This window comes from Scyliorhinus torazame, chromosome 13 (genome assembly GCF_047496885.1).
Source record: "Scyliorhinus torazame isolate Kashiwa2021f chromosome 13, sScyTor2.1, whole genome shotgun sequence".
Lineage (NCBI taxonomy): Eukaryota > Metazoa > Chordata > Chondrichthyes > Carcharhiniformes > Scyliorhinidae > Scyliorhinus > Scyliorhinus torazame.
Genome location: NC_092719.1, coordinates 120,001,302 through 120,022,886, shown reverse-complemented (window position 1 = coordinate 120,022,886; position 21,585 = coordinate 120,001,302). Strand labels below are relative to the sequence as shown.

Below are 21,585 nucleotides of genomic sequence, written 5' to 3'. Positions count from 1 at the left end.
CAGGGTGCATTGGGAGATGTTCAAGGTGCTGTTGGTGATGATTAGGGTGCAGTGGGTGATGTTCAGGGTGCATGGGTGATGTTTAGGGTGCAGTGGGTGCTGTTCAGCATGTTGTGGGTTCTGTTCAGGGTGCAGTGGGAGATGTTAGGTGTGCTGTGGGTGCCGTTCAACGTGCAGTGGGTGATGTTAAGGGAACAGTGGGTGCTGGTTAAGGCACTGTGAGTGATGTTCAGGGTGCATAGGGTGATGTTCAGGTGCAGTGGGTGATGTTCAGGGTGCTGTCGGTGCTGTTCAGGATGCTGTGGGTGCTGTTCAGGGTGTTGTGGGTGCTGTTCAGGGTGTTGTGGGTGCCGTTCAGGGTGTTGTGGGTGCCGTTCAGGGCGCTATGGGAGCTGCTCAGGGTGCAGTAGGTGATGCTCAGGGTGCATTGAGTGCTGTTCAGGGTGCTGTGGGTGAAGCTCAGGGTGCAGTGGGTGATGTTCAGGGTGTTGTGGGTGCTATTCAGGGTGCAGTGGGTGCTGTTCAGGGCTCTTTGGGAGCTGCTCAGGGTGCAGTAGGTGATGCTCAGGGTGCATTGAGTGCTGTTCAGGGTGCTGTGGGTGCTGTTCAGGGTGCAATGGGTGATGCTCAGGTTGCACTGGGTGCTGTTCAGGGTGCATAGGGTGATGTTCAGGTGCAGTGGGTGATGTTTGGGGCGCAGAGGGTGCTGTTCAGGGTGCTGTGGGAGGTGTTTGGGGTGCAGTGGGTGATGATAAGGGTTTTGTGGGTGATACTCAGTGCGCACTGTCTGCTGTTCAGGGTGCTGATCAGAGTGCAGTGGTTGATGTTCAGGGTGCAGTGGCTGTTGTTCAGGGTGTAGTGGGTGCTGTTCAAGGCGCAGTGACTGATGTTGAGGGCACAGTGGGTGCTGTTCAGGGTGCAGTGGGAGATGATCAGGGTGCAGTGTGTGATGTTTGGGGTGCAGTTCAGGGTGCTGTGGGAGATGTTCAGGGTGATGTGGGTGTTGTTCAGGGTGCAGTGGGTGTTGTTCAGGGTGCTGTGGGTGCTGTTCAGGGTGCAGTGGGTGCTATTCAGGGTGATGCACATGCTCCTCAAGGTGCAATGGGTGATGTTCAGGTTGCAGTGGGTGCTCTTCAAGGTGCTGTTGGTGCTGATCGGGTGCAGTGGGTGATGTTCAGGGTGCAGTGGGTGCTGTTCAGGGTGCAAAGACTGATGTTGAGGGCACAGTGTGTGCTGATCAGGGTACAGTGAGTGATGTTCAGGGTGCTGTTGATGCAGTTCAAGGTGCAGTGGGTGCAGTTCAGGGTGCAGTGGGTGATGATTAGGGTGTAGTGGGTGATGTTCAGGGTGCATGGGTGCTGTTTCGGGTACAGCGGGAGTTGTTCAGCGTGTTGTGAGTGCTTGTTTCAGGGTGCAGTGGGAGGTGTTAAGGGTACTGTTCAGGTTGCACTGGGCGCTGTTCATGGCACAGTGAGTGATGTTCAGGGTGCTGATGAGGGTTTTGTGGGTGATACTCAGTGCTCACTGTCTGCTGTTCAGGATGCTGATGAGGGCAGTGGTCGATGTTCAGGGTGCAGTGGGTGCTGTTCAGGGTGCAGTGGGTGATGTTCCGAGCACAGTGGGTACTGTTCAGGGTGCAGTGGGTGATGTTCCGAGCACAGTGGGTACTGTTCAGGGTGCAGTGGGTGATGTTCAGGGATGTTGTGTGTGATGATGAGGGTTTTGTGGGTGATGTTCAGGGCGCAGTGGGTGATGATTAAGGTGCTGTCTGTGCTTTGGTGCAGAAGTTGCAGTTGCTGTATGCGGAACGTTTGTTTGTGTCTGTTGTTAGAAGGCGGCCGGTTGTGGTGTGGGACAGCTTTCCGCCTGCCACGTCTGGGCGGAAGCGGATGTGGGACCCGGACCGGGAGTGGAGCGGTAGCCCGGCGGAGCCATGGTGAGTAGTTGTTGGATGGTCCCGATCTACACGGGGATCGGGAGGTCAGAGTGGGCCCGGCGGGGGACTCGATGGGAGATCGGACCATGTCGGGGCCCCCGATGAAAAAGTTGTAACCGTGGAGTAGAGGGTGAACCCGGGGATCCTGACTCTGCGCCCCCCCCCCCCCCGGGGATCCTGACTCTGCCCCCCCCCCCGGGGATCCTGACTCTGCCCCCCCCCCCCCCCCCCGGGGATCCTGACTCTGCCCCCCCCCCCCCGGGATCCTGACTCTGCCCCCCCCCCCCCCGGGGATCCTGACTCTGCCCCCCCCCCCCCGGGATCCTGACTCTGCCCCCCCCCCCGGGGATCCTGACTCTGCCCCCCCCCCCGGGATCCTGACTCTGCCCCCCACCCCCCCCACCCCCCGGGGATCCTGACTCTGCCCCCCCCGGGGATCCTGACTCTGCCCCCCCCCCCCCCCCCCCCCGGGATCCTGACTCTGCCCCCCCCCCCCCCGGGGATCCTGACTCTGCCCCCCCCCCCGGGGATCCTGACTCTGCCCCCCCCCCCGGGGATCCTGACTCTGCCCCCCCCCCCCGGGGATCCTGACTCTGCCCCCCCCCCCCCGGGATCCTGACTCTGCCCCCCCCCCCGGGGATCCTGACTCTGCCCCCCCCCCGGGGATCCTGACTCTGCCCCCCCCCCCCCCGGGATCCTGACTCTGCCCCCCACCCCCCCCCCCCCCCCCCGGGATCCTGACTCTGCGCCCCCCGGGGATCCTGAATCCTGACTCTGCCCCCCCCCCCCGGGGATCCTGACTCTGCCCCCCCCCCCCGGGGATCCTATCTCTGCCCCCCCCCCTCGGGGATCCTGACTTTGCCCCCCCCCCCCTCGGGGATCCTGACTCTGCCCCCCCCCCGGGGATCCTGACTCTGCCCCCCCCCCCCGGGGATCCTGACTCTGCCCCCCCCCCCTCGGGGATCCTGACTCTGCCCCCCCCCCCTCGGGGATCCTGACTCTGCCCCCCCCCCGGGGATCCTGACTCTGCCCCCCCCCCCCCCCCCGGGGATCCTGACTCTGCCCCCCCCCCCCCGGGGATCCTGACTCTGCCCCCCCCCCCCGGGGATCCTGACTCTGCCCCCCCCCTCCCCCGGGGATCCTGACTCTGCCCCCCCCCCCCGGGATCCTGACTCTGCCCCCCCCCCCCGGGGATCCTGACTCTGCCCCCCCCCCCCTCCCGGGGATCCTGACTCTGCCCCCCCCCCCTCCCGGGGATCCTGACTCTGCCCCCCCCCCCCCCCGGGGATCCTGACTCTGCCCCCCCCCCCTCCCGGGGATCCTGACTCTGCCCCCCCCCCCCCCCGGGGATCCTGACTCTGCCCCCCCCCCCCCGGGGATCCTGACTCTGCCCCCCCCCCCTCCCGGGGATCCTGACTCTGCCCCACTCCCCCCCCCCCGGGGATCCTGACTCTGCCCCCCCCCTCGGGGATCCTGACTCTGCCCCCCCCCCCCCCCTCGGGGATCCTGACTCTGCCCCCCCCTCGGGGATCCTGACTCTGCCCCCCCCCCTCGGGGATCCAGACTCTGCCCCCCCTCGGGGATCCTGACTCTGCCCCCCCTCCCCCTCGGGGATCCTGACTCTGCCCCCCCCTCCCCCTCGGGGATCCTGACTCTGCCCCCCCCTCGAGGATCCTGACTCTGCCCCCCCCCCGGGGATCCAGACTCTGCCCCCCCTCGGGGATCCTGACTCTGCCCCCCCCCCCCGGGGATCCTGACTCTGCCCCCCCCCCTCGGGGATCCTGACTCTGCCCCCCCCCTCGGTGATCCTGACTCCGCCCCCCCTCGGTGATCCTGACTCCGCCCCCCCCCCCACGGTGATCCTGACTCTGCCCCCCCCCCGATCCTAGTTTTGCCCCCCAGTGCGGGTGACTGCCCACAGGCTGGGCAGGAATGCTTTGTGTTGATGTGCCAGGGAGCAGAGTTTCCGGCTGAGGGAATGGGATTCAGTCCCTGTTGTTTACAATCCATGGTTAGGAGTCTTTTTACTCCCTTAAGCCCCTGACACACAATCTCTCCCAGTACCAACTGGCCCCTCTCATTCACTGTAACTCCTCAACTGCTTTCTGCCGTCCCCTAACTTCTGCCCCTCTCATCCTACTCCCCATCAAACAATCTCCCATTCCTGACAGATTTCACAATCACAGGAAAAAATCGTCAACATCCCAATGGCTATCCTTAAATCATTACAAGCCAGGGTAACTTCAGGTTCACTTTCTAAGGCAGTACAGTGTTGCTTTATGTGGTCTTGGGACAATCTTGGACTCAGGAAGGGCAGTGGTAAAAACTCCTAACAACTATCTAGTGACACCTGCACCCAGAGATGAAAGGCAGGTGTCTAACCCCCATCATGTTCATGCTTTGAGGAAGAAAAGGGAAAGAAATTGTGTCCCATATTCTTGGGACATTCCAGTGTCTTACTTGCTATGGAAGTCCTGAATGATAGTGGTTTTGAAAGGTTGTGGGTTCAAACCCAGTCCATGACTTGAGGACAAAACTTGGCTGGCACTTCAGTACCACTGCACTGTTAGAAGATCTAGCAAATTAGCACTATGCAACATATTCACATGGGCACAGAAGAGTGGTGCAAGCAGTTTCATAGAATTCTAGAATGAGACCGTAGAAGGAGGTTATTCGGCCTATCGTGCCTGTGTCTGTTACTTTCACAAGAGTATTAGATATATCCATGAAAAGGAAACATTTGCAGGTCTATGGGGCTGTGGGGATGGAGAGGCAAGTATCTTGAAGGAATCTGGCCCCGGTTCGATCCCGGCCCCGGGTCACTGTCCGTGTCTGCATGGGTCTCACCTCCACAACCCAAAGATGTGCAGGGTAGGTGAATTGGCCACGCTAAATTGCCCTTCATTTGGAAAAAAATAATTGGGTACTCTAAATTTATTTTTAAATGTTCTGGTCATTTCACTTAATCTGTCTTTTTAATATTTTTTCATAGGTTTCTGTAATTAATACTGTGGATACGTCCCACGAGGATATGATCGTAAGTGGATTTGCCATTCTTATTACAGTGTGAACTCTCAAAAGACTGCAATTTGCTTAAATCGCTACATCCAAAATATTCAGAGAATGATTCACTTTATAGGGAATAGTTGGGATACAGAGGTTTCTTTTAAGATATGCTTGTATGTCTCTGAATGCTTGAATCTAGATATGTGTAAACTTCTGGAATGGAGATTAGGACATTTCCGAATGGTTTTGTTCCTACACTGCAGAGCAAAGTCCTTCAGCAGTAAAACTGTTCAAACGTATGTGTTTTTAATTGTGTCCTGTGTTTGAATATAGTCTAACATCTTATCTGGGAATATTTAGGAAGCATAGGAAGCTTTATTCTGTATCTGACACAGGAGTATTTAAAAGAACAGTGTGGAGAAAGCTTTACTCTGTATCGAGTTCACATGGTAAAAGCTCATGATGTAGGTGTTACATATTGCATGGGTAGAAAATTGGCTGGCTAACAGGAAGCAGAGAGTAGGCTTAAATGGGTATTTTTCAGGTTGCCTAGATTTCAAGAGTGGTGTGTCACTGGAATCAGTGCTGGGACCTCAACTGTTCACAATTTATATAAATAACTTGGATGAAAGGATTGAAGGTATGTTGTTAAATTTGCTGATGACACACAGATAGTTTGGAAAATAAGCTGTGAAGAGGACACAAGGAGGCTACAAAATGCGATAGACGGAATAAGCGAGTGGTCAAAGATCTGACAAATGAGAATAATGTGGGAAAATGTGAAATTATCCGTTTTGACAGAAAGAATGAATGAAAAGTATATTATCTAAATGATCAGAGATTGCATAACTCTGAGATGCAGAGAAATCTGGGTGTCTTACTGCATGAATCGCAAAGGCCAATATACAGGTACAGAACGTAATTGGGAAAGCTCATAGAATGTTATCATTTATTACGAGAGAAAATGATTGCGAAAGTAGGGGAGGGGATATGCTTCAGTTATACTGAACAGCATTTAGAAGAGCAAGAGGTGACTTAATTGGAACATATGAGATCCTGAGGAATATTGACATGGATGTGGAGAGGATGTTTTCTCCTGTGAGAAAATCTAGAACTAGGGGTTGCTGTTGAAAAATAAGGGGTCGCCCGCCCATTTAAAACTGAGATGAGGAGAAATGATTTTTACTCTTGAGGGTTGTGAGACTTTGGAACACTCTACCTCAAAAGGTGGTGGAAGCAGAGTCTTTGAATATTTTTAAGGTGGGGTGAATAGATTCTTGGTAAGCAAGGGAGTGATAGGTTATCGCGGTAGGTGGGATGCAGATTTGAGGTTGCTATCAGATCCACCATGGTCTTATTAAATGGCAGAGCAGGCTTGAGGGGCCGAATGGCCTACTCCTGCTCCTTGTTCGCATGTTCATCTGCCTCATCTAAAGAATTCTTGATGCTAATATGGGGGGGGGGAAAGTGGAACATATTCCAATTTCAGCAGGGAGAGGTTGTGCAATAGGTAGCTCCCGCCAGAGCAAGTGTTTCACCCTCCATGCTCTGGGAAGCCTCAAAGACGGTTATTACAGGAGAGGTAATGGACACAATCTCGCAGCCATGCTGCGCCTGAAAATCTGCACGCCGCGTCGCAATGTGACTGGTAAATGGCGGGAGACCCTGTTCCCGGGATCTAACCAGCTTGCTACGCCTCGCGGGATCTAACATGATCTTGCGAGATGTCGTCATGTGAAGTCCATCCATTGTGGGTGGGGTCACTTTTTGGCAAATCTGCGTAATTTTAATATTTTTTAAATTTAGAGGACCCAATTCATTTTTTTCCAATTAAGGGGCAATTTAGCGTGGCCATTCCACCTAGCCGACCATCTTTGGGTTGTGGGGGCGAAACCCACACAAACACGGGGAGAATGTGCAAACTCCACACGGACAGTGACCCAGAGCCGGGATCAAACCTGGGACCTCGGTGCCGTGAGGCAGCAGTGCTAACCAAATATGCATATTCGAGCGAGACAGCTAGTCTCACTCTAACATGCAGTTCCCTGAGGTAACCAAGGCATTGGGATCTATCCCCTTCGCCTTGAAGATCTCGGGAAAACGCTGTTCAGTGCTGGCCTCCACAAACGGAGACCAGACGAAACGGCACTCGTGGGGTCTCCCAGGGAATCGGAGGCCCCCAGGTGCTTGCCCTCTGGCACCCAGGTATTTCTGGAGCCTGGCAAGGTACCCAGGCGGCACTGGATGGGGCACTGCAGGTCAAAGCTGCAGGTGCAGTTCAGACTGTTGTCCACAGGCAAGGCGGTCAGCCAGCTGCGGCGTTTGAGGTTTTCTTTTAACGAATATGGGTAGAAGGCTAGCCGGTTTCAACCCATCAGCTGAGGTGACAGGCGGCTTCCCAAGTGATTATTCAGGTTAAGGATTCAGGATGCAGCTTGGTTTCCACCCTAAATAAAGTCAATAGTGTGTTTGAGGCTTTCTACAAGAATCTCTATGGGTCCGAGCCCCTGGTGGGAGGGGTTGGACATGTCGACATTTTTAGATGGATTGGCTTTTCCAGTGATGGGGGGGCGAGAGACGGAAAGAGTTGGAGGTCCCGTTAGGCTCTGAGGAGATTTTGATAGGTATTGGGCGGATGCAGACTTGTAAAGCTCTTTTCAATGTCTTCCTGTTTTTCTCCCTAAATCTTTTTTGTTAAGGTTAATATCATCGTTTATACAGGTGGACAGGGCCCCGAGGATATGCAGGACAGTTGTTCAAAGGGACAAGACAGTCGGTGGGCCTAGCATTGCCCATTGCTTTCTATTATTGGGCGGTCAATGTTGAAAAGGTGCTGGGGTGGTGCATTGATCCGGGTTCCACATGGGGACGGATGACGAGGTCATGCCAGGGATCTAGTTTAGGGGCGTTGGTGATGGCCTCGCTTCCGTTTTCTCAGGCACAGTACTTTTCAAACCCAGTGGTTGTGTCCATTCGTAGAAATTGGAGACAATTCAGGCATAACTTTAAGCTTGGATCTATATCGAGGTTGGCCCCTATTTGTGCTAATCATTTATTTGAGCCATCGAGACTGGGCTGCATGGAAGGGAAGGGACTGGAGCGATTTAGGGATTTGTTTGTGGAGGGACAGTTTGCCAGCTTGGAGGAACTTATGGTGAAGTTTGGACATCCAGGTATCTCCAGATTTGCAATTTTGTGCAAAGAGCCTTCCCGACTTTTCCCGTGGCTCCGTCTCCTTCTCTGTTGGAGAGGATCCTTTCTCTCGCGGGGTCGGTGGAGTGTAGCATGTCTGGCATCAATGGGCGGATCCTGATGAAGGAATCGGTTCAAGTGGATGAGGTGAAAATGAAGTGGGAGCGGGAGTTGGGATGCATAGTGGATGAAATGTGGAGTGATGCCCTTCGTAGGGTGAACTTATGTCTTCATGTGCCTGGCTCAACCTAATCTAGCTGAAGGTAGTGCTCACCTAACCAAGGCTAAGGTGAGCGGCTTCTTTCCGGGGGTAGAGGATGGATGCGCTGGGGGGCCAACCAACCACACACACACATGTTTTCATCATGTCCAAAACTGCTAAGATTTTGGATCTCCTTTAACACTAAGTTGGCGATTCTGAATATTGATCTTGACCCTTGGCCTTTGGTGGCCATTTTCGGGGTGTCGGACTCGCCGGGGCTGCAAACGGGTGAAGGCGGACGTCCTCGCCTTCACCTTGTTTATCCAGAGGCGAGTTTTGCTGGGGTGGAGGTCTCCTACTCCATCTAGTCCCTCAGTATGGTTGGGTGACCTAATGGAATTCTTGTGCCTCGAGAAAGTCAAGTACACTGTTAGGGGGTCAGTTGAGGGATTCTACCTGAGATGGCAGCCATTCATTGCCTACTTTAAGTTGCTGGGGAGGGGGTTGGGTTTTATTTTTCCTTTCTTTTGTGGGTGAGGTGCATATGGTTAGTTGTGTTTTTGTTACGTTGTTTTGTGTTACATCCTCTGTTTGAGATGTTGGCTTTGTTATAAAATTTTATTGTAAATGGAAAATCTTTACTAAAACTATATTTTTTATAAGGTTTCAGATTGCTGTAAAATCCTTGAGCTTTGTTTGCTTGTAACTGCTCATCTCATCGCTACTTATTAAGTTGAACAGGGGCCGATTGGTACTTCTCATGCAGTGTAAATTGTTGTTCCCTTTGTGGTTTGGTATTCTTGACCTCCTGTCCTGATGAGTGCATGACGCAAAGCTTCAGTAGCCTGTCTTTTTTCAGCTGTCCTCATGTTCTTCACTACCAAATGACTCATGAAGGTGTGGTTCAATGTTCTACACTGCACCTTGTACCCACTCACCACGTCAGATATTTGAGTGACCAGTATAGCATACCTCAAAGTGACAATCATAGAATCAGAGACTTGGAAAGACCACCCCACCCAAGACCAGGCCTCCACCCTATCCCCATAACCCAGTAACCCGACCTAACCTTTTAGACACTTAGGGGCAATTTAGCATGGGCAATCCACCTAACCTGCATATCTTTGGACTGCGGGAGGAAACCGGAGCACCCAGAGGAAACCTACGCAGACACGGGGAGAAAGCGCAAACTCCACACAGACAGTCACCCAAGGCTGGAATTGATCCTGGGACCCCGGAGCTGTGAAGCAGCAGTGCTAATCACTGTGCCACAGTGCCGCTGGATATGCAGGCACAGAGCCGGGGACTACAAGGAGGGAGTATAATCCAGTGCCTGCAGGTGCAGTTGGAGGAGTCCATCCCAGTTTCACATAATACTAGAATTTGATTGGTTGTATTTTCAGTCAGGGCTCGTTTCCTTGAATTGCCTTTACTTACTCCAATAAGCCCCATGCATTTCTAGTGCAACTTCCAGCAATCTGCACAAACTTGTCCCACCTTATTACCATGGAAATACTTTGGCTTTCGAATATCATTTCCACCCTCAGCATCTTCTTCCCCTATCTGAGGAGTTTAGATGTATCGAATGGCTCATAATTGTCAGCCACCTTTGCTGCTTGTCTAGTTGTTGGTCTTCAACGTGGGCTCTGTTTGCAATTCAAACATAAGGATGGGGTGATTTTATTTTGCAGTTTATTTTTTTGTTTGATGATTTGTAACTTGAAAATGAGTAAGAACGAAATTGACTAACCGTTGAAATGTACTGTCATTCGCCTGGGAAATTGAAGTTGCCTGACGGGTTCCCGGTGGAATTGTTTAAGACGTCTGCGGACCAGCTTTTAATAATAATAATCTTTATTAGTGTCACAAGTAGGCTTACATTAACACTGTAATGAAGTTACTGCGAAGATCCCCTGGTCGCTACATTCTGGCACCTGCTCGGGTACACTGAGGGAGAATTCAGAATGTCCAAATCACCTAACAAGTACATCTTTTGGGACTTGTGGGAGGAAACTGGAGCACCCGGAGGAAACCCACGCAGACACGGAGAGAACGTGCAGACTCCGCACAGACAGTGACCAAGTCGAGATTTGAACCCGGTTCCCTGGTACTGTGAAGCAATGACTCTTCGGCCCGAGTTCCCTTCCTGTGCTGTTTGGGCAGGCATCCATCTCTCTTCTCCTGAAAAAGGACAAGGATCCTGCGGAATGCTGGTCGTATCATCCTATTTCACTGCTTAACGTAGACACTAAACTATGAGCTAAGGTTCTAGCATTGAAGTTGGGACCCTGTCTCCAGGAGGTAGTTGGGGAGGACCAAACGGAATTTGTAAAGGGCCGAAGACGATTGTGCGGTGACTGCTGAATGTGGTTCTTACCCCAGTGGACTGGCCGGAACTGGAGATTATTGTGTCATTAGATGCAGAAAAGGCATTTTCCAGATAGGCTGGAATGGAGATACCTCTTTATGGTTTTGGACAAGTTTGGGTTGGATCCCAGGTTTGTGTCGTGGGTATGTCTGCTACACAAGGCTCCTTTGGCCAGCATTCGTACAAAGACTTTGAGTTTGGGATTTTTCCAGTTGTACAGGAAGATGGTCAGGGGTGTCCTATGTCTCCTCTCCTGTTTGCATTAGCGATTGAGCCACTGGTCATTGCCCTGAGGACTTCGGACAAGTGGAGACGGATAGTTAGGGGTGGAGTGCAACATAGGGTGTCCCTGTCTGTAGATGACCTTTTGTTATATGTGAAGGACCTGGTGCCCACCATAGGGGACATAGTGAGGATACTTCGGTTCCTTTTCTGGGGCGGCACAGTGGTTATCACTGCTGCCTTACAGCTCCAGGGGCCCGGGTTCAATACCGGCCTCGGGTGACTGTCTGTGTGGAGTTTGCACTTTGTCCCCGTGCCTGCGTGGGTTTCCTCCGGGTCCTCTGGTTTCCTCCCAGTCCAAAGATAATCTTTATTGTCACAAGTAGGCTTACATTAACACTGCAATGAAGTTACTGTGAAAAGCCCCTAGTCTCCACATTCCGGCACACCTGTTAGGATACACAGAGGGAGAATTCAGAATGTCCAAATGACCTAACAACATGTCTTTCAGGACTTGTGGGAGGAAACCGGAGCACCCAGAGGAAACCTACGCAGACATGGGGAGAACATGCAGACTCCGCACAGACAGTGTCCTAAGCCGGGAATCGAACTGGGGACACTGGCGCTGTGAAGCAACGTGCTAACCACTGTGCTACCATGCTGCACAAAGATGTGCAGGTTAGGTGGATTGGCCATGCTAAATTGTCCCTTAGTGTCCAAAAGATGTGGTTACGGGGATAGGATGGAGGCTTAAGCAGCATGCTCTTTCCAAGGGCCGGTGCAGACTCAATGGGCCGAATGGCCTCCTTTGCGTAAATTCAATGATTCTATAAGTTAAATCTGGAAAAGAATAAATATTTTCTGGTCAGCACCCCGGGGAATGGAGCCAGTCTGGGGATTCTTCCTTTTCACTTTTGTCAGGTCGAGCATCCGGTATCTGGAGCTTCAGGTGGCTCGAGATTGGGCCCGACGGGCAGCATGGTAGCACAGTGGTTAGCACAGTTGCTTCACAGCTCCAAGGTCCCAGGTTCGATTCCTGGCTTGGGTCACTGTCTGTGCGGAGTCTGCACATTCTCCCTGTGTCTGCGTGGGTTTCCTCCGGGTGCTCCGGTTTCCTCCCACAGTCCAAAGATGTGCACGTTAGGTGGACTGGCTATGCTAAATTCCCCTCGATGTCAAAAGGTTCGGTGGGGCTATTGGGTTATGGGGATAAAGTGGAGGTATGGGCATAGGTAGGGCGCTCTTTCCAAGGGCCAGTGCAGATTTGATGGGCTGAATGGCCTCCTTCTACACTGTAAATTCTATGATCTATGACTCCATAAGCTGAATTATGCCAGCCTGGTGAATAAGGTCAAATCTGACCGACAAAGACGGGACAACCATCCTTTGTCCGTGTTGTGTAGGGTCCAGTTAATTAAGTTATACATGTTGCCAAGATTTTTGTCTCTACTTCAGTGTCTTCCGGTCTTTCGTCCCAAATACTTCTTTGGGTAGGTGGAACGGTTAATATCGGCCTCCATATGCACGGGCAAATCTCCAAGGATTCGGAGCGTTCTGCAGAGGGATAGACAGTCGGGGGTCCCGCACTGCCGAACCTGATATTCTATTACTGGGCTGTTAATGCAGTGGAGGTGTTGGATGGTGTGGGGACCTGGGGTCTACCTGGGTGCAGATGGTGTCTGGGTCGTGCAGGGTCCCGTTTGGATGCATTGATGACGGCTTCTCTTCCATTCGCACCGCAAGTACTCGTCGAACCATTTAAAAATATGGAGGCAACTCCATCAACATTTTAAACTGGGGTCAGTATCAAGGTTAGTCCTCATTTTGTTAACCACCTGTTTGAACTGGTGAGATTGATTGCCAGAGATTGAGGGGGAAGGGGCTGGAGAAATTATGTGATCTATTCTTGGAGGGGTGGTTTGCTAGCCTGGAGGAATTAAATGGGAAGTGGAAAGGAAAGATGATAACTGGATCTCTGGAGAGGATTGTCTTGATGAATTTTACATGAACTATATTATTGTAGCTTAATGAAAAGATCATTGTGCAATTTGAACTTGCCGTGTTTATGCCCCATCATGGAAGCTTCAGTGCAGATACATTTCTTCTTTAAGTGTATATAAGTGGGACTTCCGGTGGCTGCATGTAGGAAGAAATTGCATGTTGGATGGCTCCTGCTCGAGGCTTAATTTTTTTTTTTAGAATTTAATGCCTGGTCCCAGGGGCAATTTTTTGTTAAATACAAGACCTAAGGAAGGAGGATGTCCAAAACCGAAAGGAAAGCCGCCGCGAAGAAAGGGGAGAGTGAAGGTTCGCCGTCGAATGGATGAGTATGCTCGGCAACTGGAAGGATGTCGGAGGCTGGGTCGCTGGGTGGGGCCGCACTGTTCACTGCAGAGAAGATAACCGAGGTGATGGTTTTGGAACTTGACAAACAGTTTGCAAAGCACATGGACGTGATGAGGAAGGAGATGATGGCAGCATTGAAGGTGCTGGTGGTGGAGGCGATTGCCCCAGTGAAGGCGGTGGTGTCGAGGACACCGGCCGAGGTGCGGGAGCAGGGTGAGAAGCTGAAGGGAGTGGAGGGGGCCTTGTCGCAACACAGTGATCGACTCACCTCGATGGGTGAGGAGCTGCAGAGGGTGGGGAGGCCAACAAGGGTCTGCAAACCAAAGTGGAGGACCTTGAAAACAGCTAGATGGCAAAATCTGAGGATCATGGGCCTGCCCGAAGGGATGTAGGGCCCAAGGCCGACGGAGTATTTTGCCAAGATGTTGGCGGAGCTGTTGGGGGAGGGGGAAGATAACTCCCGGTACGAACTGGATCGGGCTCATAGGGCCTGGAGGCCTAAACCAAAGGGCCGCCAAGAGCAGTGATTATTTGTTTATGTAGGTACCGCGTGAAGGGAAAGGTGCTGAGTTGGGCAAAGCAGAAGCGGGAGGTGCAATGGGCTGGAGTTGGTGTACGTATATACCAGGTCTTAACCATGGAGGAGGTGGGCGGCTTTGGCCGAGTGAAGACGGCACTGTATTAACAGCAGGCTGCGGTTTGGCATTGTGTACCCAGCTAAGTTGAGGTTGACCTACAAATCCAAAGACTTTTATTTTGAGACGATGGGAACGGTGGAGGCATTTGTGAAGGCAGAAAGGAGAAATGGGTCTGAGGATTTGTCTTGGACTGAGGGGCGGGGGGAGGGTTGGAAGGTTGTGTGTGGCTCTATTTTTTTAATCTCATGTCGTTATATGTGCTAAATGAGTTGAAGTTGTCTATTTGGACAAGGTAGGAGTTGGGATTTTCTTTCGTAATGATGGCTCTTTGGGGTTTGTGTGTTTACACTGCGGTTGTGTGTTGAAGGGGATTTCTTTGTTTTCCTCGGACAGTGCGGGCAGGGAGGGGATTGGAGGGGAGTGGGGCCTGGGCAGAGGCCTCCACATTGGCTAGCTCAAGCTGGCCAGTGAACAGGAGTGTGGTGGGGAGAGGGACTGTGGCCATCGGAGACTGGTACAACAGGTTTCGATGGGCCTAGGAGCTGTTAAAAAGAGGGAGGGGACTGATGGTGAGGTGTTTTCGAGAGGAAGTGGATGGAAGGATTCTGGGAGGGGCTCGATGGTAACAATGAGGCAGGGTGGGCCAAGCCCAGTGGGCAGGGTCCAGAGTTATGATGATGGTGGACAGGAGGAGGGGGGGGGGGGGAGGTGGTGATGAGAGACCCCTGGTTAGGATAGTTATGTGAGAGGTTTGTTGGAGGGAGGTTTTTCAGGGTCATCTCAGGGGTAATGCTCGTGAACTTGGAACCAGGGCCCCATGAAACCATTTTCGGGGGGGTCGGACCGGCTCGGGCGGCAGGCGGGTGCGGGGCCAGATGTTAACCTTTGCTTCACTAATTGCCCAGAGGTGGGTCCTGTGGGCTGGAGGTCAGCTTCTCCATCCTGTGACACAGCTCGGCGGTGCTGTCCTACTTGAATTTCTTTGACTCTTGGAAGGTGAAGTCTCAGCTGAAGGGGATGAAGGAAGGCTTTCACAGTTCATGGGGGCTGTTTATGATGCACTTCTGAGAATTGGTTGCCACTGAACATTAGAGGAGGGAAGGGGGGGGTGGGTGTTGGCGGTATTGTTGTCTTTGATTACACTGTTTGATTGCTAATGTTTGTTTTTTTACCTAAATGTACGGGTGGATGCTTTGGTCTGTATATTGAACGGGGTGCGGTTTGTGTGAGGGAGATTGTTATTGTATTTGTTTTTGTTTGTTTTTTCTCTTGTTGTCAATCGATGAAAATGAGGAGAATAAAAAGATTTTTTTAAAAATTAAAGTGTATATAACCCATCTACTTCACAGGTAGTGCTTGTCACTCCCTGCATCGACCAATTAATAGCATTCCTGGGGGCGGCCTGGATTCTCTTTGCAGATTGTGACTGGTACCTGGATCTCAGGGAAAACGGAGCATTTGGGGCTGACACTTGTTCTTGTCACTTAAACCCAACTACACTTAAGCCCACACTGCAATTATTTCTAATAGCTGGCTGTCCATTGTACATCCCACAAACTGCAGTGCTGTTTGTCTCATTTCTGTGCATCACAGTACAGGCTCTCACTTTGCGAGAGGAACTTCTGAGTAATTATTTTCAGTTTCACCAGCATATTAAAGGGGGCATCAGGCAGGTGGAACTGTGGTCCATTGAGGGAAAGTGGGCACAGATAAATTCAGTAATTTTTGAAAGGGGAGAGAGATAAACAAACAAACAAATATGATAGTACTCGATAATTTCGCAAGGCTTATAACAAAAATCTCACAGCACTCACGCAAGTTCACTTGGTGGGCCTTTACCCCCACAATCAGCATCCCGAACACCCCCTCCCAGTATCTCTCCAACTTCTCGCAGCCCCAGAACATATCCGTGTGATTTGCTGGTCCTCACCCACACTTCTCACACTCATCTGCCATCCCCTGGAAGAACCCACTCATCCTTGCCCGAGCACCACTGAAATTGAATCAAGCTCATCCTCGCACATGAGGAGGTCGAATTCACGCTGTGCAGTGCCTCACTCCGCACTCTCCATCCTATCTCTCCCCCCCCCCCCCCCCCCCCCCCAACCCCTCCTCCCCCAGCCACTCATATGTATATTTCCAATCCTACCCTCCCCTTCCACACCTGAGAGCAGCAAACGCTCCAACAGGGTATACTCCGGTAGCTTGGGAAACCCTCTGCATTCCTCCTGCGTAAAGTCCCTCACTTGCATATACCTGAACTCGCTTCCCTTCAGCAGCCCCACCTTCTCCCGCAGCTCTTCCAGACCTACAAACCGCTCCTCTAGATATAGATCCCTCGTCCTCACCAGTCCCACCTCCCTTCACTTCCTATAGATGCTATCCATCTCCCCCGGCTTAAACCCATGGTTCCCACACAACGGTGACAACACCGACATCCCCTCCATCCTAAAGTGTTTCCTCAACTGGTTTCACACCCTAATCATGGACTGTACGACCGGAATCACCGTGAATCTCCTCAGTGCCAGCAGAAGTGACGCCCTCACCATGGCCCTGAGGCTGGACCCTCTACAGGACTCCTCTTCCATCCTAACCCACTCTAACCCTTTCCCTCCCACCACTACCTCATTGTCTCTGCATTTGCCGCCCAGTAGTAATGCAGCAGGTTTGGCAGTGCCAGCTCCTCTTTCTGCCGCTGCAACAGGGCCCTCTTTACCCCCTTCCTCACCCATATAAACTCTGAAATTGCTGCATCCAGTTTCCAGAAAAAGGCCTTTGGGATGAAGATCGGGATGGTCTGAAATACAAACAGGAATCTTGGCAGAACATTCATTTTAACCACTTGGACTGCCTCACGGTGCTGAGGACACGGGTTCGATCCCGATTTCTTGTCACTGTCTGTGTGGAGTTTGCACATTCTCCCCGTGTTTGCGTGGGTCTCATCCCCACAACCCAAAACGATGTGCAGGGTAGATAGATTGGCCACGCTATAATTGCCCCTTAATTGGAAAAATAATAAATGGGTACTCTAAATTTAAAGAAAAGAAATTGGCCTATATGACCCAAACACCAACAGGTAATTGCCCATCTTCGGGATTAGTGTGATCAACGCCTGGGTCAGTGTCTCCTGTAGCTCCCCCTTCTCCAATATCTCGCTAAACATCCCCAGCAAATGTGGTGCCAACTCCGTTGCAAACTCTTTATAGAACTCCGCTGGGTAGCCATCTGGCTCCGGTGCCTTCCCCAACTTCATCCCTTTTATACTATCCATCATCTCTCTCGGCCCTAGCGGTTCCTCCAGCATCTGCCTCTCTCCTCATCCAGCCGTGGGAATTCCAGCTCATCCAAAAACGCCCCATCTCCCCTTCCTCATCACCTGGCTCAGCCCTATATAACTTCTCATAATACTCCCTAAACGCCTCGTTAATCTTCCCTGGCTCCGACACTGCCTCCCCCTTCCCTGCCCGAACCCGCAATGAACATGAAGTATCCATATAAAAGCAAATTACTGCGGATGCTGGAATCTAAAACCAAAGAGATTCCAGCATCCGCTGTAATTTGCTTTTATCCAGTGTGTAACTCACTGCCATTTCTCTTCCAGGAATGCCTACCCTGAAGAAGTATTGCTCTTCTGTCCGACAGGATTTCCGTATGTCCCTCCCCCACTATCCACCTTCACTGTTTTCCATTTCTCTGTATTATAGCTTTGACAAAGGGTCACCTGGACTCGAAACATTAGCTCTTTTCTCTCCCTACAGATGCTGTCAGACCTACTAAGATTTTCCAGCATTTTCTCTAAGAAATATCCACACCACACTCTTAAAGATACCAAGTCTTGAGTGCTGTGTACTGGACCACACCTTTGAAAAGGGGTTTCTGTTTTATGGGATCTTGTTACTAAATTGGAACAGCTTAAAGGGGGAAATTTATTAAGGGTGTCATGTGAGAGTACCTTTAAGAAATGGGTGTTTATAAATGGGCGTGCATATAAATATCTGTATGTTTGTAGGTGATAAAAATGTTTACTGTGTGTTTATAAAAATGTTAATTAAATTCGTAGAGCACAGTTAAAATCGCGGCCCATAATCAACTGATGCATGATGTCTAGGCCTGGAATCGTTCCCAGCAACCCTTTGTTTTTGATTAAAAGTGCTTAAGGCCTCTGTTGAATATCACCTGAAAGGTAGGCCCTTGTGCTCCTCATAACCAAAATTAATAAACAGTTGTAGGTCAGGTGAACTCCATGATATACTTTGGAGTTTTCTAAACCCTGGCCCATAACACCACATAGTCTTTGATCACCAACCGCACCTTCTCACAGAACCCCTTGTCTGCCAAAAGCCCCGAATCCAACCTCCATCCTAGCCTCTGCTCCTGCCTCGAGCTGAGTCTAACCTCCAGCCACTGCGGCACATGGTCGGGGATCACAATTCCCACCCCCACCAACATCGCTCGGCTCACTACGAAAAAGTAAATTCTAGAGTATACCTTGTACACGTGCGAGAAGAAGGAGCACTCCCACTCCCCCATGTTCCAAAACCTCCTCGGATTCACCATTCCCATCCTTTCCATAAACCCTCCCAGCTCCATCACCATCCTCAACCTTCCCATTGACTTAGGGCTCGACCTAGCCACCCTCGGTTCCAGAGCACAGTTAAAATCACGGCCCATAATCAACTGATGCATGTTTAGGCCTGGAATCGTTCCCAGCAACCCTTTCACAAACCCCACGTTGTCCAATCTGGCACATAAACGCTCACTAGCACCACTGGCGTCCTCTCCAACACCCCGCTCACTATCACATACCTCCCACCCAGGTCCCGCACTTCCATGGCGCCTACAAACCCCGTCCTTTTGCTCAGCAAGGTGGACACCCATCTTTGAATCAAACCAATAGTGAAATACCTGCCCCACCCATCCCTAACCTGATCCTTCACCTGGAGATGCTTCTCTTGCAGAAAGACCACCCCCGCCTTCAAGCTTCTCAAGTGCATGAAGACCCGAGACATCTTCACCGGCCCATTCTGTCCCCATATATTCCATGTTACGAACCTTACTGGAGGATTATGCCTCCATTCCACTCTATTGTCCGCCATCATTCCCTTCCAATTCTACCTCCTTTGATTTCGCCCTGAACCGGGCCCATCTGGCTCCCTTCTCTGCCCATAACCATGCTCATCCTCCAACACTGCCACATCGCATCCCCCCGACGCCTCCCCCACCCCCACTTGGCCATGCCCGCTGCCACCTCCCCCACCCCACTTCCGTTTACCGGCCAGCATGGCAGCTCCTGCAGAAGCCCGCCTACTTACCCCTCCCCCACCCTTCTCTTCTTAGTCTGTGCAAGAGGCTCCACGTGGATCCCACCCTCCCGCACACAAAGAAAGACAGTTCGAAAACCACAGGTTACCCCTTTCAAAAAGAAAAACCACACCACAAATGGGGGGTGGGATTGTTAAACCCGGCGCACCTCTTCGCCAGCTCTGCTTCGATATCTTGATAGATCCGGACCCTGTTCCTCTCCCAGTCACAGTTCCATTTTCCCCTCGCCCATCGCAGGATCTTATCCCTCTCCACAAACCTATGGAACCTCACAATCACAGTCTGCGGTGGCTCCCCTGCTCTCAGCTTCTGCCTTGGGGACATGTTCGCCCCTCATGCATCTACTTTTGCTGCTGGCCGAAATAATCTCTAATAAATGCCATCAACTGCTCCATCTGGGGGTTTCCCAACTTGCGACAACCCCTTCCCCATCACCATCTTCCCAAATGCTACTGCGCCACAGGTCTCCTCCAGTTCCTCGGCCAGGTCTTTCACCTCCTTCTGCTGGGTCTGGTAACCAACAGACATGCCACTCATGGGGGGAACCTCTCCTCCAGACCTTCAGCTACAACTTCCTATCGAAATTACCCAACTTTCGGTTAGAAATAACTCAAACCAACACCTTTGAGCCGGAGCTGCCCTTTGTGCGACCACTCACTCCTTGGCTGCCGCCGCAAGTCTGGTGCTGGGCAATGCTGGCAAAATCACATTTTCACCCATCTTTTGTTGCCCTGATATATTTAAATGATCTGTGCTGTAGAAAATTAGGCATTTTTAAAACCAATTTTGTGCCCCACAACTCCTTTCCTACAGAATTGCAGTGTGCCCTGGGATATGGTTCCAGAGACACTGGCCTCCATTTGGTACCTTACCTGAATGCTCATTTTCCAGCTGCAAACCCAACAGATCACAATCTCACCCAGCATCCACACCAAAGCACTTTGAGGAAATGTCACTGGATGACTACCGGATGCTGGTACCCTGACTGTTTAACTCCTCAGCCCTCCACCACTTTTTTTGATAAAGTTGCACATTCTCCCCATGTCTGCGTGGGTTTTCTCCAGGGACTCCAGATTCCTCCCACAGTTCAATGATGTGCAAGTTAGATAGGATTGCAAGGATGGGGTGAGGGAGTGGACCTATGCAGGGTGCTATTTCAGAGGGTCGGTGCAGACATGGTGGGCCGAATGGCCTCTTTCTGCACTGTAGGGATTCTATGGATATAGGATAGCAGCACGAACTAGACAGACTGTTTTAGAAGCAAAGCTCTTCGAACTAAAGATATGCAAATTTTTTTAGAAAGATAAAACTACTGAAATCATGTTTCTGCTCTTCAAAAATCATCACCTGATGAAGCAGAATGGGTCCATGAAAGGGAAATTCTATTGACAAATCTATTGGAGTTTTACGAGGATGTTACTAGCAGGATGGTTAAAGAAATTTAATGTGGAATTTCAGTGGCATTCGATAAGAGGCTACGCAAAACGTTGTTCCACAAGATAAGGGTTCATTGGTTTAGGGCTCATATATTAGAACGGATAGAGGATTGATTTATGACAGAAATCAAAGAGTAGGAATATGCAGGTCATTTTCAGGTTGGCAGGTAAGTTCGTTATGAATGGGGTGCTGCAGGGATCAATGCTGAAGGCTCACCATTTACAATCTATATTAATAATGTAGACAAAGGTGGAATTCTATCACCTCACCATTTGTTGAATACGTAGTTCTGGTTAGGTTCCCCTATGCCTCACCACAATGCAATGATATATTCAAATGATATTTACAAAGTGCCAAATTTTTTGTGGGGATGTTTGGAGACGGATTTGTGCAGGGGCTTGAGTTTACGAGCTTTGGTAACGGCTTTGCTCCCTTTCTCCCTAGCGAGGTATTCCTCGAACCTGGTGGTGATATCTACTTTAAGGATATGGAAGCAGTAACATGGAGAAGGTGCGGAGCTGGGTCAGAGGGGTGGATTCCCAGTGGGTCAGGATGGAGGAGAGTTTGTGTAGGGGGTCGGGATGGAAGGCGCTAGCAACAGCGCCGTTCCCGATGACCCCGGGGAATACTCAGGGAGTCCGGTAGTAATAGCATCGTTGAGAATTTGGAGGCAGTTTCGCCAGCACTTCAGGTTGGCGGCAGGGTCATGGGACATGCCGATTCAGGGAGAATCACAGATTTGAGCCAGGGAAGTGGCATGGGAATCTTCGGAGATGGGAGGAGAAGGGAATTAGGGCACTAAAGGAATTGTTTCTAGGGGGTCGGTTTGCAGGATTGAAGGAGCTGGGAGTGAAGTATGGGCTGGAGCAGGGGGAAATGTTTAGATACATGCAGGTTCGAGACTTTGCCAGAAAGG

At 51.2% G+C, this 21,585-nt stretch overlaps 1 protein-coding gene across 3 annotated transcripts in view; it reads left to right on the top strand.

Annotated features, from left to right (window-relative positions):
• The first annotated feature begins 1,826 nt into the window (after nt 1-1,826).
• Nucleotides 1,827-21,585, top strand: part of sec13 (SEC13 homolog, nuclear pore and COPII coat complex component) — a 53,960-nt gene continuing 34,201 nt past the window's right edge. Inside the window, exons 1-2 of one of the 3 annotated variants that reach the window (XM_072472109.1) lie at nt 1,827-1,936; nt 4,929-4,973. In XM_072472109.1, coding sequence (XP_072328210.1) covers nt 1,934-1,936; nt 4,929-4,973 — 48 coding nt within the window. In that variant the 5' untranslated portion in view covers nt 1,827-1,933. Of the gene's footprint in view, nt 1,937-3,899; nt 3,948-4,128; nt 4,174-4,928; nt 4,974-21,585 lie in introns of those variants that run through there. The other 2 variants (XM_072472107.1, XM_072472108.1) reach the window with 2 other exon arrangements.